General features: G+C 38.7%; 1 protein-coding gene across 2 annotated transcripts in view; it reads right to left on the bottom strand.

Moving 5' to 3' along the window:
- The window catches only part of LOC126092139 (AP-4 complex subunit epsilon-1-like), a 56,624-nt gene that overhangs the window by 19,129 nt on the left and 12,551 nt on the right, over positions 1-24,944 (bottom strand). Inside the window, exons 2-5 of one of the 2 annotated variants that reach the window (XM_049907616.1) lie at positions 16,050-16,234; positions 8,881-9,077; positions 8,635-8,793; positions 2,461-2,594 (exon numbers count right to left, since the gene is read on the bottom strand). In XM_049907616.1, coding sequence (XP_049763573.1) covers positions 2,461-2,594; positions 8,635-8,793; positions 8,881-8,970 — 383 coding nt within the window. In that variant the 5' untranslated portion in view covers positions 8,971-9,077; positions 16,050-16,234. The remainder of the gene's footprint in view (positions 1-2,460; positions 2,595-8,634; positions 8,794-8,880; positions 9,078-16,049; positions 16,235-24,944) is intronic. The other variant, XM_049907607.1, reaches the window with a different exon arrangement.

Here is a 24,944-nt window from a genome sequence, read left to right on the forward strand (position 1 = left end):
GGCATTAGACACCTCACCACCACTCTTTTTCATCTTCCTTCAAATGCCGAGGCAGAGAGGTTGGTGAATACTTTCAAGACAGATTCAAAAGGTACTTTACACATCATGGGACAGTGACCTAACAAGTTTCCTGGCCATATGCAGATAGATAGACAGAGCCCTGATGGGATCCAAGATGGCCAATATCACAATTCTCTTACTGGAACTCCTGTATCCGCCGCCTACAGCAACATTACCAAGGCACTATCTGTACTATGCCGTATCTGTAGTGTGCGCCCTGCACATATGGGCGTACATCTGTAGTGTGCGCCCTGCACATATGGGCGTACACCCAGTTCAATGCCGGACACATTTATATATCATCTAGGGTGGCAGATATTGGCTGTTGTGGCCCAAGGTACACACCTGGCATGCCACAGGAGCCAGTTGGAGCCACAATATCCAGTAGACTTCTCAACATTGCCCCTGTCACCGCAGAAAGGCTACATGTGGTCCAGCCCCAGTCCTCCTCCATCTCCTCCTCCTCCACCACCACCATCACAACAGAAAATACAACCTCTACCCAACAATCACTGCACCACAACCACAGCACACTTCACTGTCTCTACCCAAGGAGAAGGATTAAGGTACACAGGTCTCGGCATCAGTGGAAGCCAAACAGATCCCTCAGAGCCAGCCTCTACACACATCTAGTTTCAGTGGGCAACAGCACAACCTGGAGCTATTGCCATCTACATGTGTGCTACAAAATCTCATGACCACTACATCAGCTGCTTCTACCTCTCACAGCCACGCCTAGATGCATGACTGATACTTATCACTGCTACAGGCTGGTTAAGAGGAAAAGAGATGTTAATTCCTTGTTGGACAATGATGAGGGGATGGTACAAAGTGACTCAATACTGAAACTCAACATATGGCATAACCAGCATATATAGCTCCAGCAGCTGCCTTCCACTCTGTCAGCAACGGGTACAGTACACGACCCATATGGCAGAAGTTTCAAGATAAGAAAGCCAGCGCCACCTAGCCACATCAGTGCTCCAATCAGCTGCAGCAGTCCAGCTGACATACTACATGGATGGTAGCACTGGACATTGTCTGACCTCAACCCACAATAGTGAACCAGTATCACAAGAACATTTCCTGCACCAATGTGGGTTTGCACTTATGAATGATCACCAGTGCAGAATAGAGCACTGTCACAGGACATTAAGGCCAGAAACCACTTCTCACTGAGGTGATGGGCGGTCATATCATATACACCATCAGAAATTCATGTGAGCACAGCAGTCCAATAAAAACACACACTGTGAAGCAAGGGGTTTGCTCCTGGGTGTCATCAGCATCACTCACAACCCTTGAAATACTATCCAAACCTTCAATCTCTGTCAACTGCTACAGCAGAAACACTACACTTAGAGAAGTCACAAGGCAAAAGATAGGGACCTTCAAAGGCAGAACCATTGCACCCACCCCAACACAGACTCTTAGCATCTACATCACCATTACCCCAGCCTGCACCTCAAGAAATGTGTTCCCAGTCATGATACAGCTACTGATAGAAAAAGTAGTTGTAACTCTCTCTTACCTCACCAGCCACATCATACAATCAGCTGCCCCTCTCCCCCCCCCCCCCCCTCCCATGAAACGTTTTGGCAGATTAAAACTGTCTGCTGGACTGAGACTTAAACTAAAAACTGTTTCTTCCATGGGCAATGCTCTTACCGCCTGAGTTTTCCAGACACAACTCACAACCCACAGCATCACTTCTGGCAGTTCCTCTCTCCTACTTTCCAATCGTGACAGACGCCTTTGCGTACATTACTTCTCCAGCACTCCTAGAGAAAGAATACTGTGATGAAATAATTTAGGCACATCCTAATGTTTCCAGAACTGGTCTTTCCCTCTGCAACAGAGATTGTGCTGCCTTGAAACTTCCTTGCAGATAAAAAAGATGTGCCAGATCAGGATTTGAACTTGAAAACTCGCTATGATTCATGACCTGGTCAGGACATGAAAACAGTACAACGAGTTAAAAATTATTTTATGCACCAGATAATACAAATATTTAAAACGTTAATCAAAGAAATAGGAAAGCCAGGCTCATTTAAAGAACAAGACTGAGAAGAAAGCAGAAAGGAATTCTCAAAAATAAAATACAAGTCTTCAGTCTTGCTGGTGGATAGTTGTAAAAAGACAATATTCCTCCTTCACGCATATTTCCTAAAATTAATACTGTCAAACTTCTATTCATGATATTACTTTTAAGGTTTCATGTTTTGTGAAGTTGTTACTCCTAACAGTCTTCTCTCACGTGAAAGAAAGCAAACGCTACACTTTCCCCTTTCTATGTTATTTTCATGTGCTACAAGTACATCATTGCACTGACACCACAACAGCATGTAAAAATAAATAAATTTGAGACAACTAGCAATTACTTTTTAGGTGTAACCTTACCTAAGAACAGAAATTTGCATCCAGGGAGCATTCATTTTTCGGTATGTATAGTCAGAAGGTAACTTTCCATCTAAAATCTGATGCTGTATTTGAACCAGAAGTGGGACTAGTTCACTTACCAAAGATGGAGTTTCCTAGAAAAATGCAGAAATTATTACAGTATAATAATATGTCAATACAGTAAATTAATATCCAAAATGACCAACTGATGTTGAATGGAATTTGTATTTATGTATTTCTGACTTTGAAAATCATGGAGGCCTCCAGGCTGAGGTGTCTTGTTCACTGTGTGAATAATTTCTTAATGGTTATTTATTAGCTTCTTTGTGGAGCTTGGTAGTTCCCCAGCAGATTACTATAATAAGGTATACACTTTTAAAAATATGTCATTTAATATTTTAAAAATCTCCAACAGAGTCTATGAACGTTTCAGTCTCCAATAAAATTACACTCTTCTTGCCATCTTTGTAATCATTTCATTCCTTCTCAACACATTCTGAACATTTTATTACTGTCAACACTATTTGCTTCCATTATTCATACAACTTGCTGGGTTGAATGAAATTTATATGGGTAATACCACACTCCTGTGAGAATAGAAAGTCACATAATGTCCCCACAATAAAAGACATTAACCTTTAACTATACTAAACCAAGAATCAAATATTACAGTTATGCCGAGAACTTTGTTTTACACTGAATAAAAAAGAGAATAAAAAAGTAATTCTCTCAAATTTATCGCGGCTCCAATCTTTAACTGTCCACATGTTTCCCACATAATTTTGCCTAACCCACAAGTGTTCCATCTCTCAAGAAAGTGGTGCAATTTCCTTCAGACTCACCCACTAGACATAATTACAATGTTTGCTGCAAGCTCGATCAATTTCAAAGGTTCTACTAATAAAACAAGCATGACATCTCCTAGATTCCTTTAATTACCTAAAAAAATGATGATATTTCTGTGATCCTTTCAACATTTAAAAAAACAGCAAGGTTTTTGCAGTGACAAGTGTGTGCACCTTCAGAAGGCCATGCGTGTGGCAATGCTATGTCATACACAGAGGGCACCTCAAACTAGTGTGTGTGTGTGTGTGTGTGTGTGTGTGTGCGTGTGTGCGTGAAAGAGAGAGAGAGAGAGAGAGAGAGAGAGAGAGAGAGAGAGAGAGAGATATCACCATCAGAGCCCGTAACGGGCCCCAGTCTATTTAAAGCTAGCCAAGCTACGCTCGGCCTCATTTCTCTGATTGTATTGCTGCAGCTCACTGTGTACATAACTGGTTCCTGCGGAATGTTACTCAAGTACTGTGTTCAAGTTGATAATGCTTCCATGGAATAAAGTTGTGTTCAGTCTACTGGTCATATTGTATTTACACACAATTACAACACAATTAGTGTTGAATGTGGCCCTGTTCTCTGCACAAGTTTCTACTCTGGTTGGTACTCCATTTATTCTCATGATGGCTGATGATGCCAAAGAGGACATTATACGTTGGTCAGTCGAACAGCAAGAATCATTCACCACGGAGTTGCACCACCAATGACAGGTGCTGGACAATGAAACTTGCGTACTTCAATTATTGGCTTCTGTTTTGTCCAATCAGCATGTTCCTCAGTCTGTGTCACTGCTGTTTTGCCCTCTGCGGCTCCCATAGTTTGTCCATCTCCCTTTTCTGTGTACAATGAGTCCATTGAGGAATGGGAAGCATACGAGAAATGTCTGCAACAAAACTTTCCAGCTCTACATCTACATCCATACTCCACAAGCCACCTAACGGTGTGTGGCGGAGGGAGCTCCTGGTGTTCCTGTTGCTATTTTACATTGTACCTTGTTCCTTTCTTGGATATCGCCAAGAATGTAACAAGTCCTGTGCCAACTCGTCTCTTTGCAGGATTTATCTTCTTTAATGTTTGACCAAATATGTGAACTTCTTTCAAAATACTACTGTAAGTGCACCCATGTTATTGTACCCTGGGTTGAGTTTTACTGCTGTAGGAAGCAACCTGTATCCCGGTTTGAGTTTTACTGCTGTAGGAATCAACCAAATAAATCCTACCGAACATGGGCGGTTCAACTCCAAGTTGTTGTCGTCATTTTGTGTCCGATGTGCATAAAGAGCCATATGCTGATCAGCTGTTGAAAGATGCTACCAATTGTTTTGTTCAGGATTGTGAGGTGCAAGTGTGTGCCCTCCAGCGTGAAAATCAATCCCTCTCTGAGATTTTAGCCATTTCACAGCCATTCGAGGTGTCATAAGCTATGCATAACCAAATTCAGTCATGGTGTGAGGTATCAGCAATCGAAACCTCTCCCCCACACCAAGCTTCACACAGTTTGCAGGGGGAAGACACTGCTGCAGCGGTCCGCACACTATCAGTGTTAAGGTGGCCGGCCTTGCTCTCAGCAGCAGCTGCATTAACAAAGTAAACATGCCAGTAAACAGCAAAACACACGTTCCACACTCCCATCCTGCCCACACTGTTTGATAAACCATGAATGCCCAGACTACCCAAAATGCTGGCCTACTTGCCATAATTGCAACAGAAAAGGTCACACTGCTTCTGTTTGTAATGGGAAAATTCAGCACAATGATTCTGATGTGGTTACAGATGTAAACATTTTGTTAACTATTTCTGTAGAGACAAACAAGCTTTTAATTTATGTTACTGTTTTGCGTAAGGTTCTGCATGAGCACGTGGATACAGGAGCTGCAACAACCTTGTTAAACTCACAAACGTATATGGACTTGGGTTCCCCTCCGCCTCTCAGTACGTCATGAAAATTAGTAAGTTACAATGAACAGAGTATTCCTATTCTCAGCCAATTCCCTGTCCCTGCCACCTACAAGTCAGCTGCCTGGTCACTTACATTTCTTGTTGTAGATAACACACGTACAGAGAATGTTTTTGGATTAGATGCTTTTAACTTGTTTGGTTTTACCATTTCAGATGAAGTGAATTTACCGTCTGAACAAGTGCCGTATACACAGTTAGATGAATTATGTTCTGAGTTTTCCTCTTTCTTCTCTCTTGATTGGGACATGCCAACAATTTTTGAGCATGCATTACCATGAACCCTTCTGCTAGGCCTCATTTTTTGCAGCTGCATCTGGTCCCAGTGGCACACAGGGACAAAGTCAAAGATGAATTAGGTCGCCTCATGGAATCCGGCGTTATTTGGTCTATTGCATCAAGTTAATGGTACATCAACCCTAGTTCTAGTAAAGAAACTGTTGGGCTGGTTACACCTCTGCGGAAATTTTAAAGTTTCCGTGAACGCACAATCTATAGTGAATACATACCCAGTACCGCACGCAGACAAACTCTTTGCAAAGTTATAAGGTGGTCAATATTTCTCAAAAATTGACTTGTCGGATGCCTATTTACAACTCCCTTTCGATACAGAGTCACAATGTATGTTAGCTGTCAATACCCCTTTTGGACTGTACCAATACTTACAGTAGTCTTATGGAGTCACCAGTGCTCCTGCTATTTTTCAAAATTTTTGGAACAACTTACAGCATCTGTGCCGGGTTGTGCAAACTAGTTAGATGACATTGTAGTTTCTGGTGCCTCGACTGAGGAACACTTACTCCATATTCTTTTTTCTGTCCTCCAAGCAGCCGAGCTGAAGTGTAATTTAGAAAAAAATCTTGGGTTTGAAGTTTCTTGCAAGGGTCTCAAACCTCTGCATCAACATGTTTCTGCTATTTTGTCACTTCCACACCTTACATCAGTCAAAGGACTTCAGGTTTTTCTAGTCAAAGTTCCCTACTACTATAAATTTTTGCCTGGGGCAGCAACAATCGTGCATTCATTACATGCATTGCTGTGCAAAATGCCTCAGTTTTACTGATCGCTGGCTTAAGAAACCACATGTTCCGCCATTAAGATCATGTTGTAGCTGCACCCAGCTTAGTGAGATACCAACCAGGCCTCTACTTGGTCCTTGCAATGGATACTTCACAGTATGGGTTGGGGGCAGTACTGGCTCATACAGATATTGATAGCTCCGAGAGGCCTGTTGCTTATGCCTCAAAAACACTGACTCCCGCTCAAACTAGGTACTCGCAGACAGAAAAGAAAGCTTCAACCACTGTATATGCCACAAAGAAATTTCATGTTTTCACTATGGTACCAAATTCCTCCTGTTCACCGATCACAAATCATTGGTTTCCTTACTCAGTCCTTCTTTGCCATTATCACATAAAGCAGCACATTGCATTCAACGATGCACTCTTTTTCCTTACACGTTACAACTACACGATTCACTCTGCCCTACAAATCAACATGCAAATGACGATACTTTGTCCTCTCTACGACCCAGGATTTGATCAGGAGGAACTGCTTTGTTTCCACATTAATATTGCTGTGCAGCAGACAGCTGATGGTTTTTCTGTAACTAGCACATGGATCGCAAAGGCTGTAGATTCGGATCCCGTTTTGCAGAAGGTCATAACATTTGTACAACATGGTTGGCTGTATCCACCAACTTCTGGTGTGTCTGACCCCTCTGTAATTATTACATCTTTTGAAATTAATTCTCTGTTGGGGATGGCATTCTGCTTTTAGACAGGGATCACACATCCCCTCAGGTAGTGATCTCCTCAGTGCACCATTTGCAAGTTCTCAATTTATTACATGTAGATCATTTGGGTTTATCACACACAAAAGTATTGGCCCATCAACATGTGTTTTGGCCTGGCTTGGACAATAAAATTCGTATAACGTGGATTCGTCTGACCCCTTCTCAACGCTCATTTCCTGTTAGTCGTTGACACGTATTCTCATTTTCTGTATGTCATTCGTTGTGTTTCCACACCCACAAGTGCCACCATCACAGCTTTGTCCAATCTTTTTTTCAGTCAATGGTTTTCCCACAACGTTTTTTTCTGATAGTGGTCCCCAATTTTCATCGCAAGAGTTTTCAGCATTTTGCAATTCTCATGGCATCCGTTGCCGTTGCATACTCGCTCTGCTATTCCATCTACATCTAACAGTCAGGCAGAATGCATAGTGGGAACATTTAAAACTCAGATTAAAAAGCATGTTGTCAGCTCTTGATCTTACGTTGCCTTAAATCGGTTTCTCTTCTTGTACCATTTCTTGCATTTCGGCAGAAGAGCCTGGCAGAGCTACTCCACGAGCACCAGCTGAGGACACTGCTACACCTCCTGCACCCTCCACCTAGACATCAATTCGTGCAGCCGCCACGCCTCTTCTGGCCGGCTGTGGTTGTCGAGGTGTGCAGTTTTGGATGTTGCCCTAAATGGATTCCAACTGTCATCGTCAGATGCCAGGGGGCAGCATCTCTGCGACATTCGCATTGAGAACGGCCTCTGCTCAAGGCACCACGATAAGCTTAGTCTTCACGTGGTTGGCCAGGTGCCCCCTGATGTCACACCATCGCCTCTGAGCGTCACATCGGACTTCACATCACCTGCTGCTACTGGTTCTCCACTCCCAAGCAGGCGAGGGCATCCATCCTCAGTGGCCGAAACAGCAGTTCCTCTGTTACTTCAGACACCAGTCAGGGGTCCATCATCCGTTCCTCAGCAGCCCAATACCAGTATCATCAGCACTGAGAGCGGCACCACCAGAACCAATGACTATGGAAGTAGCCCCGGCATCTCTGGTGTTGTCGTATACTTTGACGCAGAAGGTGGGCACAGATGTGTCTGCTCCCGAAGTATCTCAGACTGTATGCTCTCAATGCAGCACGCCACCTTAGCCAGAGTCCAGCAGATGAGAAGGACAAAATGGTTGTCTCAAGAATCTGTGATCTCCGTAAGAGAGGAGGAATGAATGTACTTTCAGAAGGCCCCACATGCGGCAGAGCTATGTCATCCACAGAGGGCAGCTCAGACTTCTGCGCGATCGTGTGTGTGTGTGTGTGTGTGTGTGTGTGTGTGTGTGTGTGTGTGTGTGTGTGTGTGTGTGTTATTTCAAGTCTTTGATGCTTCCGTGGAATAAAGCTGTGTTCAGTCTACTGGTCATGTTGTACCTATGCCTAACTACAACAGTTTTTTGATTGACAAATTTGTTAACTTTTTCAATCCCAAAAGTTGATAGTAGCAAATCCTGTTGTACATGCATTTACTAAACTAATGTCATCTACCAAACAATTTCTGACTTAAAATTTTATACACTAGTTATTAGCTTTACATCACCAAGTACCTTTGCTACATCCAACAAAATTTGCATTGCCAAAGCCACTACACCTGGATCCTTATCTCCAAGCAATTCCTGTACTTGTTCAATGTACTTGGTACACTGTTCAGGACTTGTACGAAAAAAGTGGTGCAACGCTATTACTGCTTTCCCACGAACAAATTCCTGAAGCACAGAGACAATTAACTTTAAACATTACACGATACGTAATCATGTGTGACATTATTCCAAAACACGTGATCCAACACTTACATTTGAGTGTTTTAGTTTTTCTACTGCTAAAGGAAGAAATACAGAGGCTTGGTCTGTTGGTATTAGAGAGCATGCAGCAGTCAAGGCCATAGAAATACACAGCACATTTTTGCTACTGATATCACGTAGTATTGTATTGACTAGTAATACTGTAAGTGGATCTGATCTTTTCAAAAGACATACACACGCCAGATACCCTGTAAAAAGAAAATGAACATTAACTATAATTCTACAATAAATCACAGAAAAGACCTTGTCAATTTCATACCTACATAATATTTGAGTTCAACAGTATAAAGCAAGCTTGTACACTAACATCATGCTTCCTTTAGATGCAAACAAACACTTATAAGAAACATTTAAAATGTTAAGTCTATGCTACGGAAGAACTGCTTTTAATCTTATAACAAATTCAGAAATAAAAGGGGCAAGCAGGGTGTGCCCCCACCCCCCCCCCCCCACCCCCCAATTTAATCTGCATGAACAGTCATTTATTGGTTAGTTCTACATGCTAGCTTTAACTTAAGTGAAATGCACAAATGGATCGTCTGCTCCCCACAGATAAAGTCGGCAAAATTGCCAGCACAAGCAATGAATATTTTGGGGTTCTCTACCAAAGTTAATCTAACATGGTGAGGAGAAAGGACTGGAGGACTGGTGTGGTGGTGAGGGAGGGGAGAGAGAGAGAGAGAACTGGATGTAAAGAACTGGTCATCGTATTTGCAAATTCGGTATCAAAACCACCATTTGAAGGAATAAGAATGACGCCACTGAAAATCTCTCTGGTGTCTTCCTTCTGAAAGTAATTCATCATTTTCATATAATAATGTCTGCCACCTTGTGATGAATGGGTTGTCAGAATAGCGGAATCCCAAAACAGAATAACAGGTCTCATACTGGAAATCACCAAAATCAGTGACAGTTCTTACTCCACCAAATTTTTTTTACATGAACTAACATTCACTTCAAGATTTCCATTCCTCATGCTTCAACACATTTTGTTTTCACTGTCTGAAGTAAAACACAACATGTCCCTGCTGTTTCAATCTGCAGTCCCAACAGGATTTCATCTCCCCTGGAATTCTCTCTGCCACAAAGAAATTTGTGTACCTTACGTGTGACTAGACTTATTTGACCATAAGGGCTTTGGACAGAGCCATATTTGCTCAACAACAGTAAAATTGGCCACAACAGAGCAGAAAAGCCATTTAGATGGGAGCTGTGTCAGTCAAACTTAAATGTTGGAATGTAATCCATGTCAGCGATACATGTCTGGTAGTCGCCATTCTCTTAAGATACTACTTGGACAGCAGTTGCAGTAGAAATGGCACTACAACACTGTGACAACAGCATGCCTTTACAGGTGTGGGATGTGATAATGACTTTTCATTGACACTAACCAAAAAAGAGAGCATGAGGCATAGCAAAACTGACATTCCTCTTCAGGCAGCCACTTTTGCTGTTCTGACACAAGAATCATTGGGTAAGTCTACATCACTTGATAAGGCAACAGTAAAACAAGGAACCCCAACTTCACAAAGTTGCATATTATGCTTCAGAGCGCAAAGAAATCATAAAGACGACATAAAAGTTTTCTGGGTATTGCACCGCATCATAACGTATAAAACTACTGCTGCTGGAGAAAAACCAACGTTTCGGCCACGGTTGCAGTGCCCTTCCTCTGGGTCTAATGGTGCCTTCTAGCTATGCAGTGTCCTTTATATTTTGTTGTTACTGTTCACTGTGCATGCTATTATGTCATAGTTTTAAAAAGGCAGGTAGTTTCATTGGTCACTTAAGGAAGAAGGAGAGGGAACTTTATTTTAACAGGTTATTGCGATGGAGGGAGAACGTAACCTCTGTTATCTTTTGGGCTCTTGTGTTACGTGCCATGTTGGTGGTCACTGTCGAATGAGAAGTTGGCTGCTGTTTACCAACTGCTGGATGTCAGCCGCGCAGCAGCAGTTACTCGCCAGTAGTGCTCGTGCCGACAGTGCAATCTGTTGGGCTCTGATTGCTCGCAGCCAAGTGACTAATAAAACTAACTACCTTTTTAAAATTATGACGCAACAACAAAATATGAAGGACACTGCACAGCTAGAACGCACCATTAGACCCAGAAGAAGGCCGCCACAACCATGGCCGAAACGTTGGTTTTTCTCCAGCAGCAGTAGTTTTATACATTATGATGCAGTACCATACCCAGAAAACTTTTATGTCGACTGACTCTGGCCACGGAAGCCTACGCAATTATATAAATCGTAAAGAATTTCGAAGTGGCATATTTCAATACATGAACATTATACTTGGTGAAAAAAACCTATATTTTGTACAAGATGAATCAAGTTGTAAACTCTCTAAAGGTAATGATGAAAGTTTTTTTTATTTTTTATTTTTATTAATATAAGGTGAGCCTTATGTTTGTTACTTCACTATCAAAAACTACTATTGTGAAACAGAATGCAAAATACGATTTCCTAACTGCAGTTTACCCCCTCTCTTCCTTCCTCTTTTTGATAATAAGTTGTCTCTATTGTTTTCTTTTCACCACACAAATGTCAATTTTTCATAGTGTGCTGGACTCCTCTCTGACAATAACTTACATAATCATGCTGCACACTCACAGAGACAAAAAGTGACAAAACTGACTCAAATTCAGTTTTGATGGGAACTGAGGACTCGTTGATTGGTAGCACAATAGTACGGAAGATCAGGATTCCATGATCATAAAAAGGTCTGTACTGAGGGCTCTAATAATGCTTCTATCCATATGGACTACAGAAATCATTGCTGAATATGTTACAATGCTGGATATGTTTCAGAAGCAATTTTTTGTTGTGGAAGAGCTATCTGATGGTATAAATTTGCAAAAGGCAATAGCAAAGAAAGTGAGAATTCCAGAACTCTTTTTAACAATTCAAAAAGCAAACGATAATAGTGTAAGTGCTACATTAGATATTCACTAAGAGCAGATTAACAGAGAAGATACAATTGGTAACAAGGCTGCAATGCAGTACCTTGTCTTTTTAAAGCATTCACTTATCAAATTAAAATATATGAGAGATCTGAACTTCTGTAACACACATTTGCTTTCCAAATGTAACACAGCACAACACAGGCTTCTCATAGCTCTGCCAGGTGTCTATATTATATTTTCTGTCACATGCCTTTAATCTCATTTACTTAGCCCTTTAGTTCTTTGTTTGCCTCATACTGGCTTTACCATCTCATTAATAATCTCATCCCCTTTTCCATTTATTTTCACAACTATTACTTGTTTCAAAAGTTCTGTTTCATTTTCTGCCACTTTATCATGTCAAACCCCTATTCTTTATATTTTATTATTTCACCAGTTCCACGATCAAACCTTGCTCCTTCTACCTCTGAGAATTTAGTAAACTCGTGTTCAGTCTAACGAAAATCTAGTCTCATTCCCTTCCTGAAACCATTCCTGACCCAACAAATTGTCACATCCAACTGGCACTCAGTACATCCTACTTAACCCTCAGTATCATTATCATCCCTAGTACCCACCCTTAACATTCAGACCCTCACCTCCCCAGTTCAATGTCATGAAACTCTCAAAACTCTGCACATCCTACATCCAAAGAGGCTTCCTACATATCCCCAAAATAACCTCTCTGTCTTTAAAACACCATCACCAAAACATTCTCACAAAATACTGATCCCTGGAAAAGTAATCTCAACACCACAGTTGTGATAACAACAGTGGACTAATAATTGTCTGTTACACCATCATGATCATGAACCACAGTGACTATGAAATGGAGAGCCTATGCCAGTTTACTGACACATTTTACTATCATTATCGCTATGTTTCCATTCTAGAAGTCCAGCATAATCTACATCATCATCTCAAAACATTACATCCATACTATAACCTGTCATCTTAACTCAAGTGTCTTGCACCTGTCATAAAAGCAACATGTGACTTTCTTCCAAATCTCCGCAAATCCTCCACTGTTGTTCCCTCCTGACCATATGATTGTGGCTGGTTACAAAGTTCTCACTGAAAGATTTTTCAGTCTTACTTCACCAGCACGTCCCACAAATCTGAGTTTTCTTCCTTCTTAGTTTTAAGACAGTTAATTCCTCCACTGCCTTTACACTCCCCCCCCCCTCCCCCCCCCCCCCCACACACACACACACACACACACACACACACACACACACACACACACACTTCCTCTCCATTTGCACTTACATGCCATGGATTATCATCTTTGACAGCAGCCTCCTGGCTTCAAACTCTTTCAACTAATTACATATCTGCTTTACCAGCTATGGTCCAAGTCATAATTAGGTCTTGCACTAAGGCTCGTTCAACAAATAAAAGTGAGAAGCTGTTGTAGGTACATGCCACCCATGGCATGCCAACCTGTATACGTGTCACCTGTAGGCATCCTTCCTATTCTCCCAATGCTTTAAACCACAATTCTATTTCAGGTTAATTAGTATCTTCAATCTACAGCAAGAGAACCTATGTACTTTACTCAAGAGCCTCAACACCTTACCTGGACTCTTTTCTATGACAGTGATTTATGTTTCATTGACAGCTCCATAAAAACTGTCTATATGAAACAACTAATCACCAACAGTACTTCTAATTTGACAAGAGTTTCCCATTTAAAATCAGAAAATCCCCCCCCCCCCCTTTCACAAGCTTAACAACAGTGAATGCCGCATCAGCAGTAGCTAGCAGGAATTATTTGCCCCAGCTATATGTATCTCTTTTTATGCCTTAAGATGAGGGATATCTTTTGCAAAATCTTTCCCCAACCTCCGAGATGGTAATCCATCACTCACTCAATCTCCATATCATCATACGCATATCCTACTCTTAAACCCAATAGATATAACACTCATTAAATTCAGCCCCACTAAAATCACAACCCCTCAAACTGTAGAGCTGGAAACTGTCACACCATCATCAATATCTGGCAAAAGTTCTGTTATTCCTAACTCTCCACCATCTTGTTCTCTGTCTGTTGTCCTCATCTTCCATATTGTTTAGTTATTTTCCACCTCTGACTTCAGTCCCATTTCTTCCTAACATTTTCACTCTCCCACATTTTCTCAAATACAGCTCATTCAGTTTTCTGATTGTTACAACTACTAATATTCAATTTTACATCTGCTCTGCTTACCACTTCTGTCTGCCAATACAGTCATAACCCCCAACACATTTTTTACTGTCATACCCTTATGCCTCGAATGCCCTTGCTGTCACCCACAATTCATTTGTACATTAGTGCTTGCCTGTCCTTATCCTTTGTATGTTATTTGCATCCTGGAATTTCAATTTTCTTAATATAATTATACTGACCATAGCTACAATAAGAAACACAAATTTTTAAAAATGTACTGTGGCATACGTACTAGCAAAAAATGAAGACAAAGTATGCCAAACTCTGATAATCTGAATTGTTACAGGAAATTGGAATGTTGGTTATTGAGGATAAATGAAGGAGAAAAAATATCTGAAATGCAAACAATAAAATAGCTTGCTCATCATGTCAACTGCACGGTAGACAAATTGTCTTGAAATATCAGCAAGACACGTGACAGATGTACAGGACAAGCAAAATAAAACTGGATCAGGAAATATCTCATGCACCTTGAGATGGACAGCCAACTTACAGAATTTCAATGGGTGTCCAGCCCGTTTGTTTCCCACATATGAGCAGGCTGGGAAAGCTATTTAATTCTTATTTTGTGCTATAATTGTAAGATCATTTAATTCTGGTTGTGCAACATCAATTTCTCTCTTACATTTGGCTCAATGGTTCTTAAAATATTGTGATTCTAGTATACAAAATATTCTATTGTGTTTATGCTATGAGACCATACCAACAGCTACATAAATAAACATAGTATGTGGGTCAAGAAAGGAAAATACTAATGGGAAAATTATGAATTGGAATGTGATTAATACACAAACTTGGTTCTCAAAAACCTACAAGTTCACTGTCAATGGAAAACCATAAACAAAGTCAGTTGTCACAAAAATGACTCCAAAAGACGTCTGAGTCTCCCAGAGGAAGTAGTATTACACTACAACAAACATACTGATGAATTGTTTCGACAATATACATGGATTTCTGATAAATGAGCTGCAATTGATCAATACCATTCCCTTACGGGAATAAGGACTTGCAATGCAATTTTCTTAAGATGTGAGAAGGATATGACTGAAAGGCAAAATACGGAAGTGACAGAAGCAACTGACAATGAAAATTATAAGGAGGTGACATGAATCCTAATGAGAGGTAACAAACACTTCAGAGATATTTTTAGAAACATCTATCTGGAACACCGAAAAAGCAGTACTACCACTAAACACCCTCTCCCAACAGCTTCAGTTATAAAAAATGATGAATGAATTAATACATTTACGACTGGATGTTGGGGACAGGACTCAGGATGTTGAAATGAGAGTCTTCCATTCCCTTCAGCTGGTAGATTTCGGCAGCAATAGGGATGGTGACACTTAAAGTGGAGGAAATTCAACAATCAAATTGGTGAAGATAAACTCCACTGGCATACCGACACCAATGCAACAAGTGTGGGTGGGAAGTACACCTTGAATACACAAACTGTCTTCATCAAGTTCTTGATCTGTGGTATGCTGCTTTAATTTCTGAGACTTAAATATGTTGTTTATTTATTTTGGGGGTTGGTTGGACTTGTATATTTCAGTACCAAGCAGCATCCAAGTCCATAAATTTTTATGGTGGTGATATGGGACATTAATCTATCTTCTTTGTTTTCCTTGTTTCTCTCTTTTCTGTTGGTGTTACCAGTAATTCCCTATAAAAGGCAAATAATGTTGAAATAAAATATCAAATTAACTAAAACATCAGATTAGCTGATATTTGTTCCATATTTTGTACAGTGGGTATTACTGACCTGCTTTAGCTACCCAGAGCACACACTTACGTCAATAACAATGAAAAATGTAATATACTACAGAGGCAGGATCTTTTCTGAAATTTGTGAGTCAATTGACACAGTTCCTTTTGAATTTGTATAGATGCTGCAATAACTGGACACCAGTGTGTAAGATGTGAAAGAAGCCAACACTCACCTCAAAAAGTGGATTATATGGGTGTGGATGACTCACAGAGTAGAAGGCAGACATAACTCACCTTAGAAAAGCCTTGATATACAACACACAGTCCATAACATTTCCGATGTCATTCTGTCTTCTGCCTGTGTGGATCAGTCACACTATTTAACTATCCATTCTTTAAGGCTCTGGCTTCTTTCCCTATCCAACACACTGTGAATTTCAGATATTATGTTGCCATTCCTTGTGCAGAATATTTGTCGCCTGGAAAACAGAGAAGTATGCTGGTGACTAACACAAGACAAAAAGTAAATTCACATGTTTTCCTGAATGGCTCTAACAATTTCTATACAAAGAAGCCATCTATCTAATGCCAAGGAATGCCACTTTTCACAACTATGGGAAAATTCACAACATCTGATAAAGGATTAATAATCATGATATGAGTGGACAACAATAACATAATTCCACAGGAAAGTGATGTGATAGATAACTGGACACAGCAGTCAGTAGGAAAATGACAGTAAATACTTAAATGATAGTAGAGAGGTGAAGCAAATTAAATTTCTTACATACTAGCAGTAGGTGGGAACATCATGAAAAGTTAATACTGTGTGCTTGGATGGGTGAGATGGTGACATGTTCAACATCTGACATAGTTCACAAAGTCATTTCAGGTAGCTTCATTGGAAGCGTGCTGCTTACAAAAGGGAGAGTTTCAGTACTGAACTCCAAATTCAGTACACAGTTTCAGCCTAACACATATATTGAGAGATGAAATCTGTTATAACTGTAAGATATGCAGAAGTGAGGAGGAAAAATGCAGGAGATGAAAGCAAACAATGAAGGCTGCACCAAACATAATCCCTATACTGCTACTACTTGCACAAAAAAAAGATGATGCCATGAAAATTTTGTGTTTTTTGAAAGTACACAAGAATAATTTGTTCTGCATTACTGTCTTATTGCAGCTGTTATGGCATTAAAACTGTTTGTGGGCATGTAAATCTGTGAGCAATTTACCGATTTAACTACTGATTTAACACCTTGTGAAAAATGACACTTCTTATCTAATGATTCCACTCTTCAAAAAACTTTTTTTTTTGCAGGCATTTCACACCCTTTCTTCCTCAAGTTACTCTTCTGAGGTCCTTTGGCAGCCTTGCCTACTCTTTATTCCATCAGGTTGAGAATATGTCAACTGACAGGAGCTGCTGCTGGTGGTGGTCATGTGCACATGAGAAATGCTTACTTGTGTGAATGTGGGTGTGTTTTCTTTGCTGAGGAAGGCTTTTGCCAAAAGCTATAATGTGTAAAAATCTTTCTGTTATGCTTCCCTGCAACTCAATGAGTCATCTTTATGGTGAGTAGCAATCTATCCTTTTTCTGATGTGGTTGGTATTCCAGCCTGGAGTTTCCATTGTTTGATTCAGCAAAGAAATTGCTTGCTAAAAAGTAGTCTTCTGATTTTATGAAAACATCTCATCTCAGCATTATCACAACACTTAAGACCAATTTCAACTTTCTGTATCATACAGGCAGCATCTTTGTTTATTATTAATAGTTTCTGGTCCCATAATTCAGAGAAGTTACTTTTTTAAATGTTCTTGGAGATTGCAAAGCTGGGAAAGTACTCAGACAACAGGTTGATCAGTCTCCTTTGGTGAAAATGCAAATCACAGAAGGTGCATGTTACTTGTGAGCACTGAATTTCTGCTGCTGAAGACAACAGATTCACTTTCACAGTTCAGATTTTCATTTTTATTTTATCCTGGTGCTAACTTACTCCTCTTAATGCTCTGTTTTCTCATTTTGTCCTAATCTGTCTTGATGTCACTTTTTCTTCCATCTTTAACTATGAGCCTACTCCATTCATGGCCCATTTCATTTAAAATCACCCAAAATAAAGAAATCTCGTTGCCATCATGTCACAGATATTCGTAAAAATTTGGTGTAAGAAAGTACATAAACAGAAAGTGATAAAATATTTTTTTTCAGATTTTTTAGATCAAAACTGTAGTCAGGGGGCTATTTTGAAATGTCTAGCATTTTCTCAATCTGGAGTCAGTACGAAAGGAAGGTTGAAAGTTTTTAACTACTATAATCCCTTTATTTATAAATCATTTTATTCAATTTGGTGTCATTAAAAAGATAAAAGGACCAACTATATCACTAAACTATGCTGCAGCTGCGCTTACAAATATGAGAAAATCTGTAATTAATGTCATTCTTCAAAATTTTTTTTTAGAACTTCATGAATTTTTTTTGTCAAAATCACAAGTTTCACCATTTCAAATTTTGTCTCAAAGAATTCCTAATGTCATACATTTCAACATAAAAAAATCAGAAGGGTGTTGTTCTGTTTAGTCATTTAAAACAGAAAGAACCTAAATAATATACACGTCTCATGTTGCGACTTATCTAATGGTCACAAATGATGATCAGTTCTCAGAAAACACATTCATAAGATTCTAAAAAGCAATGTTTCTGTCAAACAAGTTTTCAATGGATCCAGAATGAGATTTTCACTCTGCAGCGGAGTGTGCGCTGATATGAAACTTCCTGGCAGATTAAAACTGTGTACCGGACCGAGACTCGAACTCGCGACCTTTGCCTTTCGCGGGCAAGTGCTCTACCACGATTTACTCTACTTAATTTATCTGTTTGTATATCTCCGTTATCAGAGAATCTTTTTAGAGTTATAATTCTCAAGATTCATAATTATAAAATATTTCAGGTCAAGGTGCAGCTTATAGTTAAAGAGGAGGTGGGTTACAATAGATTTTTGTTTATAACGTATTTTATGGTGAAATACTGTTGATGAAGGTGGATTTGATAGTAAATTGATTTATTTAATTTAACTGATATTGGCTCTGAGGTGTGTACAGATCGCCCGTCGCTCTCATTATTGATTATTCTATTTTGATTATTTTAAAGTAGCTTCAATTTAGATAAGTTGTAACATAGTAGTTGTACTGGAAAGTGTATCTAGGAAGAGGTTCAAGACATAACTTATTAGTAAAGTGTTTCACTTACACTGAAAATTTTTCTGTGCAAATCAGGAAGTCTTGATTATTTATTTTATTATATTGATTTTTTGTTTATTTAATTATATAATATAAATAACTGTGTTGGTTTTTGTCTTAGCAAATTTTATAGAATTGATTTTTAGAATTATAGTGTATTGGTAATGTAAATGTTTTACGAAATATTATTTTAATTTTTTTAAAGTAGATTTTATTTATTGCACCTTTTGTATCAGGGTTTATCAAAATTTTAGTATTTATTTTACTTGTCTCGATTTGGGTTGATTTATAAATAATTTATAGTTAATGTATCATAATATATCTAAAAAGAAAGATGATGACATGTCTGCTTGTGTCTGTGTATATGCGGATGGATATGTGTGTGTGTGCGCGAGTGTATACCTGTCCTTTTTTCCCCCTAAGGTAAGTCTTTCCGCTCCCGGATTGGAATGACTCCTTACCCTCTCCCTTAAAACCCGCATCCTTTCGTCTTTCCTTCTCCTTCCCTCTTTCCTGACGAAGCAACCGTTTGTTGCGAAAGCTTGAATTTTGTGTGTATGTTTGTGTTTGTTTGTGTGTCTATCAACCTGCCAGCGCTTTTGTTTGGTAAGTCTCATCATCTTTCTTTTTAGATATATTTTTCCCACGTGGAATGTTTCCCTCTATTATATTCATATAATTATTATTAAATTATTTATAGAAATGAGATGTTAATCGTTTCCTAAGATATCTAGTTTCGTAAGAAAAAATTTAATTTTTTAAAGTTAGTTGTTTTTATTTAATTTTTTTAGTATAAATATTAACTTATTTACTCTTTACGGGATAAGCTTTGAAGTTATTAACCTATAATTTGTTTTTTAAAATATAATAGTAAGCTTTAAACCAGCTATCTTTGAGATTACATTTTAGTTCATTATTTTATATTTTGATTTTATAACTATTTTAGGTTTTTATTAAGATTATTGATTTAATTTTTAAATCCATGTAATAATGACAGAATTAGTATATTTACTTGTATAAAATTTTTACCTTGTAAATTTATTATAAGGAACTAGGCAAAATTGATTTCCGTCTGTTTATCAAAAACATGTCCTCTTGAAAATATTTTGAGGTCTGGCCTGCTCACTGAGCAGATTTTTAAAGAGCCGCAGTATTTGGCTGGAATGAATGGCTTGACGAGAAATCAACTGTCTCTAAATAAATTTTTTAATTTAACTTTTGAGTCAAAAGTGGTAGAGCACTTGCCCGCGAAAGGCAAAGCTCCCGAGTTCGAGTCTCGGTCCGGCACACAGTTTTAATCTGCAAGGAAGTTTCAAGTATTCAATGGGCAATATTATATCTGGTTCAAAAGCATATAAACGGCCAGTACTTGTGCTTGCACTAGGAGCATGCAAAGTCATTAAAATGTTTTCATAAGGTATCCAGCAAACATCAGTGTGAAGTGGCCATGAATAACTTGAGGAAGGGCCACTTGGACTCATGAACTTGACTTTTGCATCTCTGTGTTCTTCACTTATCTCTAGAATTTTTCCAAGCCATCACTGGTTATCGCAGAGAGCTGCGACAAATGTTTCTTCTTTAATTGTGTTAGAGGCAGTGTTTCGAATTCCATGAGAAACTTGAATGAATTTAGTAGATGATGAAACATGCTTTATCAGCAACTTGTTTTCATTTAGTGGTTTGAAAAAATTATTTACTCTTGTCCCAGGAATGGAAGACGCAGTCTCATATCGCTTTTGTAACATGTTTGTGAACATTGTTATCTACTCTGTTGTAACATAAAAGGTTTATATCCCTGGAACATGAGTTTTGGCAAATGTAAACAGATCTTTTGGACTTAAAATGTGACTGTCACATGGACGCTGTAAACTTGCTCTTGTTGCTAAACGTTTAATAGTACCACCAACTCCACCACATGCATTTTTGGTATGATTAGTGGCAAAAAAATTCCATTCTGCAGTTACTCCATGATCTCGCTTGTGATGGCACAAATTAAAAAAGTTCTTAAGTTTTTATATTGTGCAGAACTGCCATCACTGAAGTACATAACATGCTGGATGTGTAGTAATTGTTCCAAGTGAGAGCAGTTTTCTGGAAAACATGGAATGTGTTTGTATCATGCTGCAAACAGTCACTTATACAACACAATGACATTGACTCAATGCAGTTATCTGTTTTAAAGTACATCACAAAAGGATGAAGGGTGACTTGAATGTTCTGCCAGTGAAATCCTTGTGCAGCATCCTGAAACAAACAGGTATAGTTCTCTGCGAAAGCCACTATGATGATGCATGTAGCATCAGAGGGTTTCTTCGCTTGATTTGAAGTAGTGACTCTGAGATTTTGAAACATAATGATGTTGTGTTAAGTTTTGAAGTTTTTGCATGAGATACTCAACAATATCATCAGTCGTCTTCATTAACGTCTCCAGTGTGTCTCCATTGTTTGAATACAACATTTTCACAATCTTATAAGGACTCCAGCTCCATTAAAAAATTGTGCAGCTCATATTCGTCAGGACACCGAGAACAGCGATGCAGCATGCCCTCCTCATTTTCCAGATTGCAAACAAATTTCTGTAGAAATTCAGTGTACTGTTCTTTCATATGTGCAGCATGCTTTAACAGTATTACATTTTGGTGATACATGCATACACATACATTATGCATTCCATGACTGTTTACAGTAACACATTCTTTTGGCCTAAGTTCACAAAATTGAGTAAAACCAATTTTATCTTCAGGGTATTTTTCTCTGAAAGCTAAGTATACATCTTTCAGATTATGTAAAATTGGTCTTCTTGTCTAATACACTCTTATGCAATTTTCTGAAGGGACAGACAGACAGTCTTTTTTATTAGCAGAAATGCGACATATACCATATTCACAGTAGAAATTCTGGATACGTTTTTCCACGTCCTTACCTATACTGTTTCCCACTTTATAACTCCCTTTTGACAAAATACCATCTTCTTTTAGCAATACCCTCGATTTCTTTACCATGTATTTGGAACTGTTAAAAAACATTTGGATTTTTTCTTTACTCCATGAAGCTGGTGCTAAGGTAAGTATTTGTAATTTTTCTTTAACAGAACTTCTACTGAATTTCACTAAGTTTTTGCAATAAAATATTTCAGTCTGTACATTCAGCACTGCCAGTTTCTTCAAACACATTTTTTACTGGAACATGTAGCACTTCTGATGCTGTTTGCTGAAATTTTAAAGCTAAGCAATGTGACGGATCGATTGTATTCTGGATGCCTGTCTTGTGCTCTCTTGGTAACCTTAAATGGTGAAATGTCAAGTAGTTCACAACTTTCATTCAGTTTTTGAAGAGCTGTAGATGGATCTGGTGTATATTCTTGATCATCAACTTCATATTCATCCATCCCTGGAAGGTTATCCCCCATAGGAGATAAAATGTCCTTATGGCATGTTATGCACAGCTTGGTACCTGAGATAAGTCCAAGGGTTTTATATTTCCTTGCCATGGTTAAAGAAATAGGTTTCCAATATTTCTTAGCAGTCTTTTTACCATGCTTCTTAAAAGGGTCACAGCAAATTCTTTGTCTGTCTTCAAAAGTTCCCAAATAGAGCATTTTATGAGAAGAACAAACACACTCACTCAATGTTTTCACAGGTGCTTCTTAGCTTCAATAATTCAATATCAGCTTGATTGAGGCTTGACATATCTATTAAATCAAGCTCTTCACTGCTACTACTTTTCTTCTGACACACAACTGCTGACACAAAACCTAAAGAACATTTGTTTCCCATTGTGATTTTTAATCAAATGTGTATGTTACAGAAAAGAACTGCACGGTTTGAAACTTTTTCTTTTTCTCTAATTACGAGACAGAATGGCTGCTTATGTAAGAAGAACAAAATCAGGACAAAAAAGTCCTTCAGATATATAAAGTGCCTAGACACACAAAAACCTAACACACAGAGCTAGTGTTGCATGTGAGTATGGCTGCTGGACTAAATTTTTCATTGTTGTTTCATGTATTGTTGATTAGCTCTTTGAAGCAATTAATTATTACAGCATTATTGAAAAAGTATACGATCTAACAATACAGGAGAAACACCCTTCTGATTTTTTTTAAGTTGAAAAGTATGGCAGTAGGAATTATTTGAAACAAACATTCAGATGGTGAAACTTGTGATTCTGCAGGAAAAAAAAAACTGAAATTTGCAAAAAAAAATTGCATTAATTACAAATTTTCAAACACTTGTTGGTGAGACACAGCACTTTAATAAATTTTTTATTATTATAGCTCTATTCTTTTCCTTTCCAATGACACCAAATTGAATAAAATTGATTCACAAATAAAAAAGTTATAGTGGTTACAAATTTACAAGGCACTTCGTTTCTCAATGCCAGTTGGTAGAAGGAGCCCACATTTCAAAATGGTCTCCTAATTACAATTTTGGTCAAAAAATTCCAGAAAAAATATTTTAACCCTAACTCATTATGTACATTCTTACACCAAATTTTCAGAAAAATCTGTGACATAAGGGCAACGGCCACTGGGTGATTTCACATGAAATTACCCTCACCTGAAAAAATTGACATTTGTAATTTCCAAATTGAGCTCAACATATTTTCTGTACTTTTGCTTACCACTTCTACAGCAGCAGTTACAGAAATTTACATCTCATTTTGTACTGCTTACTTTGCATTCATATTATGGACATCTGTAACTTGTATATCCTTCCTTGTCTAAAGATTTAAGAAACTTCATATTACCTCCAGTAAAGATGTATACTTACGGTTTGTGCTAGATCTTTCAAGCATCTCCACACATTACTAAAATATTTAGATTGAATCACTATAATTGCAGTATAACCTGTCAGTGGATTCATTTGCAAGAAAGCGTGTTCTGCAGAAGTTTCCGCAGAGACAGACTGGACAGTGAAGGGGGAGGCGTGTTTATAGCGATAAGAAGTGCAATAGTATCGAAGGAAATTGACGGAGATCCGAAATGTGAAATGATTTGGTTGAAGGTCACAGTTAAAGCAGGCTCAGACATGGTAATTGGATGTCTCTATAGGCCCCCTGGCTCAGCAGTTGTTGTGGCTGAGCACCTGAAGGATAATTTGGAAAATATTTCGAGTAGATTTCCCCACCATGTTATAGTTCTGGGTGGAGATTTTAATTTGCCGGATATAGACTGGGAGACTCAAACGTTCATAACGGGTGGCAGGGACAAAGAATCCAGTGAAATTTTTTTAAGTGCTTTATCTGAAAACTACCTTGAGCAGTTAAACAGAGAACCGACTCGTGGCGATAACATATTAGACCTTCTGGTGACAAACAGACCCGAACTATTTGAAAAAGTTAACGCAGAACAGGGAATCAGCGATCATAAAGCGGTTACGGCATCGATGATTTCAGCCGTAAATAGGAATATTAAAAAGGGTAGGAAGATTTTTCTGTTTAGAAAAAGTGACAAAAAGCAGATTTCAGAGTACCTGTTGGCTCAACACAAAAGTTTTGTCTCAAGTACAGATAGTGTTGAGGATCAGTGGACAAAGTTCAAAACCGTCGTACATAATGCGTTAGATGAGTATGTGCCAAGCAAGATCGTAAGAGATGGAAAAAAGCCACCGTGGTACAACAACCGAGTTAGAAAACTGCTGCAGAAGCAAAGGGAACTTCACAGCAAACATAAACATAGCCAAAGCCTTGCAAACAAACAAAAATTACGCGAAGCGAAATGTAGTGTGAGGAGGGCTATGCGAGAGGCGTTCAACGAATTCGAAAGTAAAGTTCTATGTAATGACTTGCCAGAAAATCCTAAGAAATTTTGGTCTTATGTCAAAGCGGTAGGTGGATCAAAACAAAATGTCCAGACACTCTGTGACCAAAATGGTACTGAAACAGAGGATGACAGACTAAAGGCCAAAATACTAAATGTCTTTTTCCAAAGTTGTTTCACAGAGGAA

Source organism: Schistocerca cancellata, chromosome 1 (genome assembly GCF_023864275.1).
Source record: "Schistocerca cancellata isolate TAMUIC-IGC-003103 chromosome 1, iqSchCanc2.1, whole genome shotgun sequence".
Taxonomy (NCBI): domain Eukaryota; kingdom Metazoa; phylum Arthropoda; class Insecta; order Orthoptera; family Acrididae; genus Schistocerca; species Schistocerca cancellata.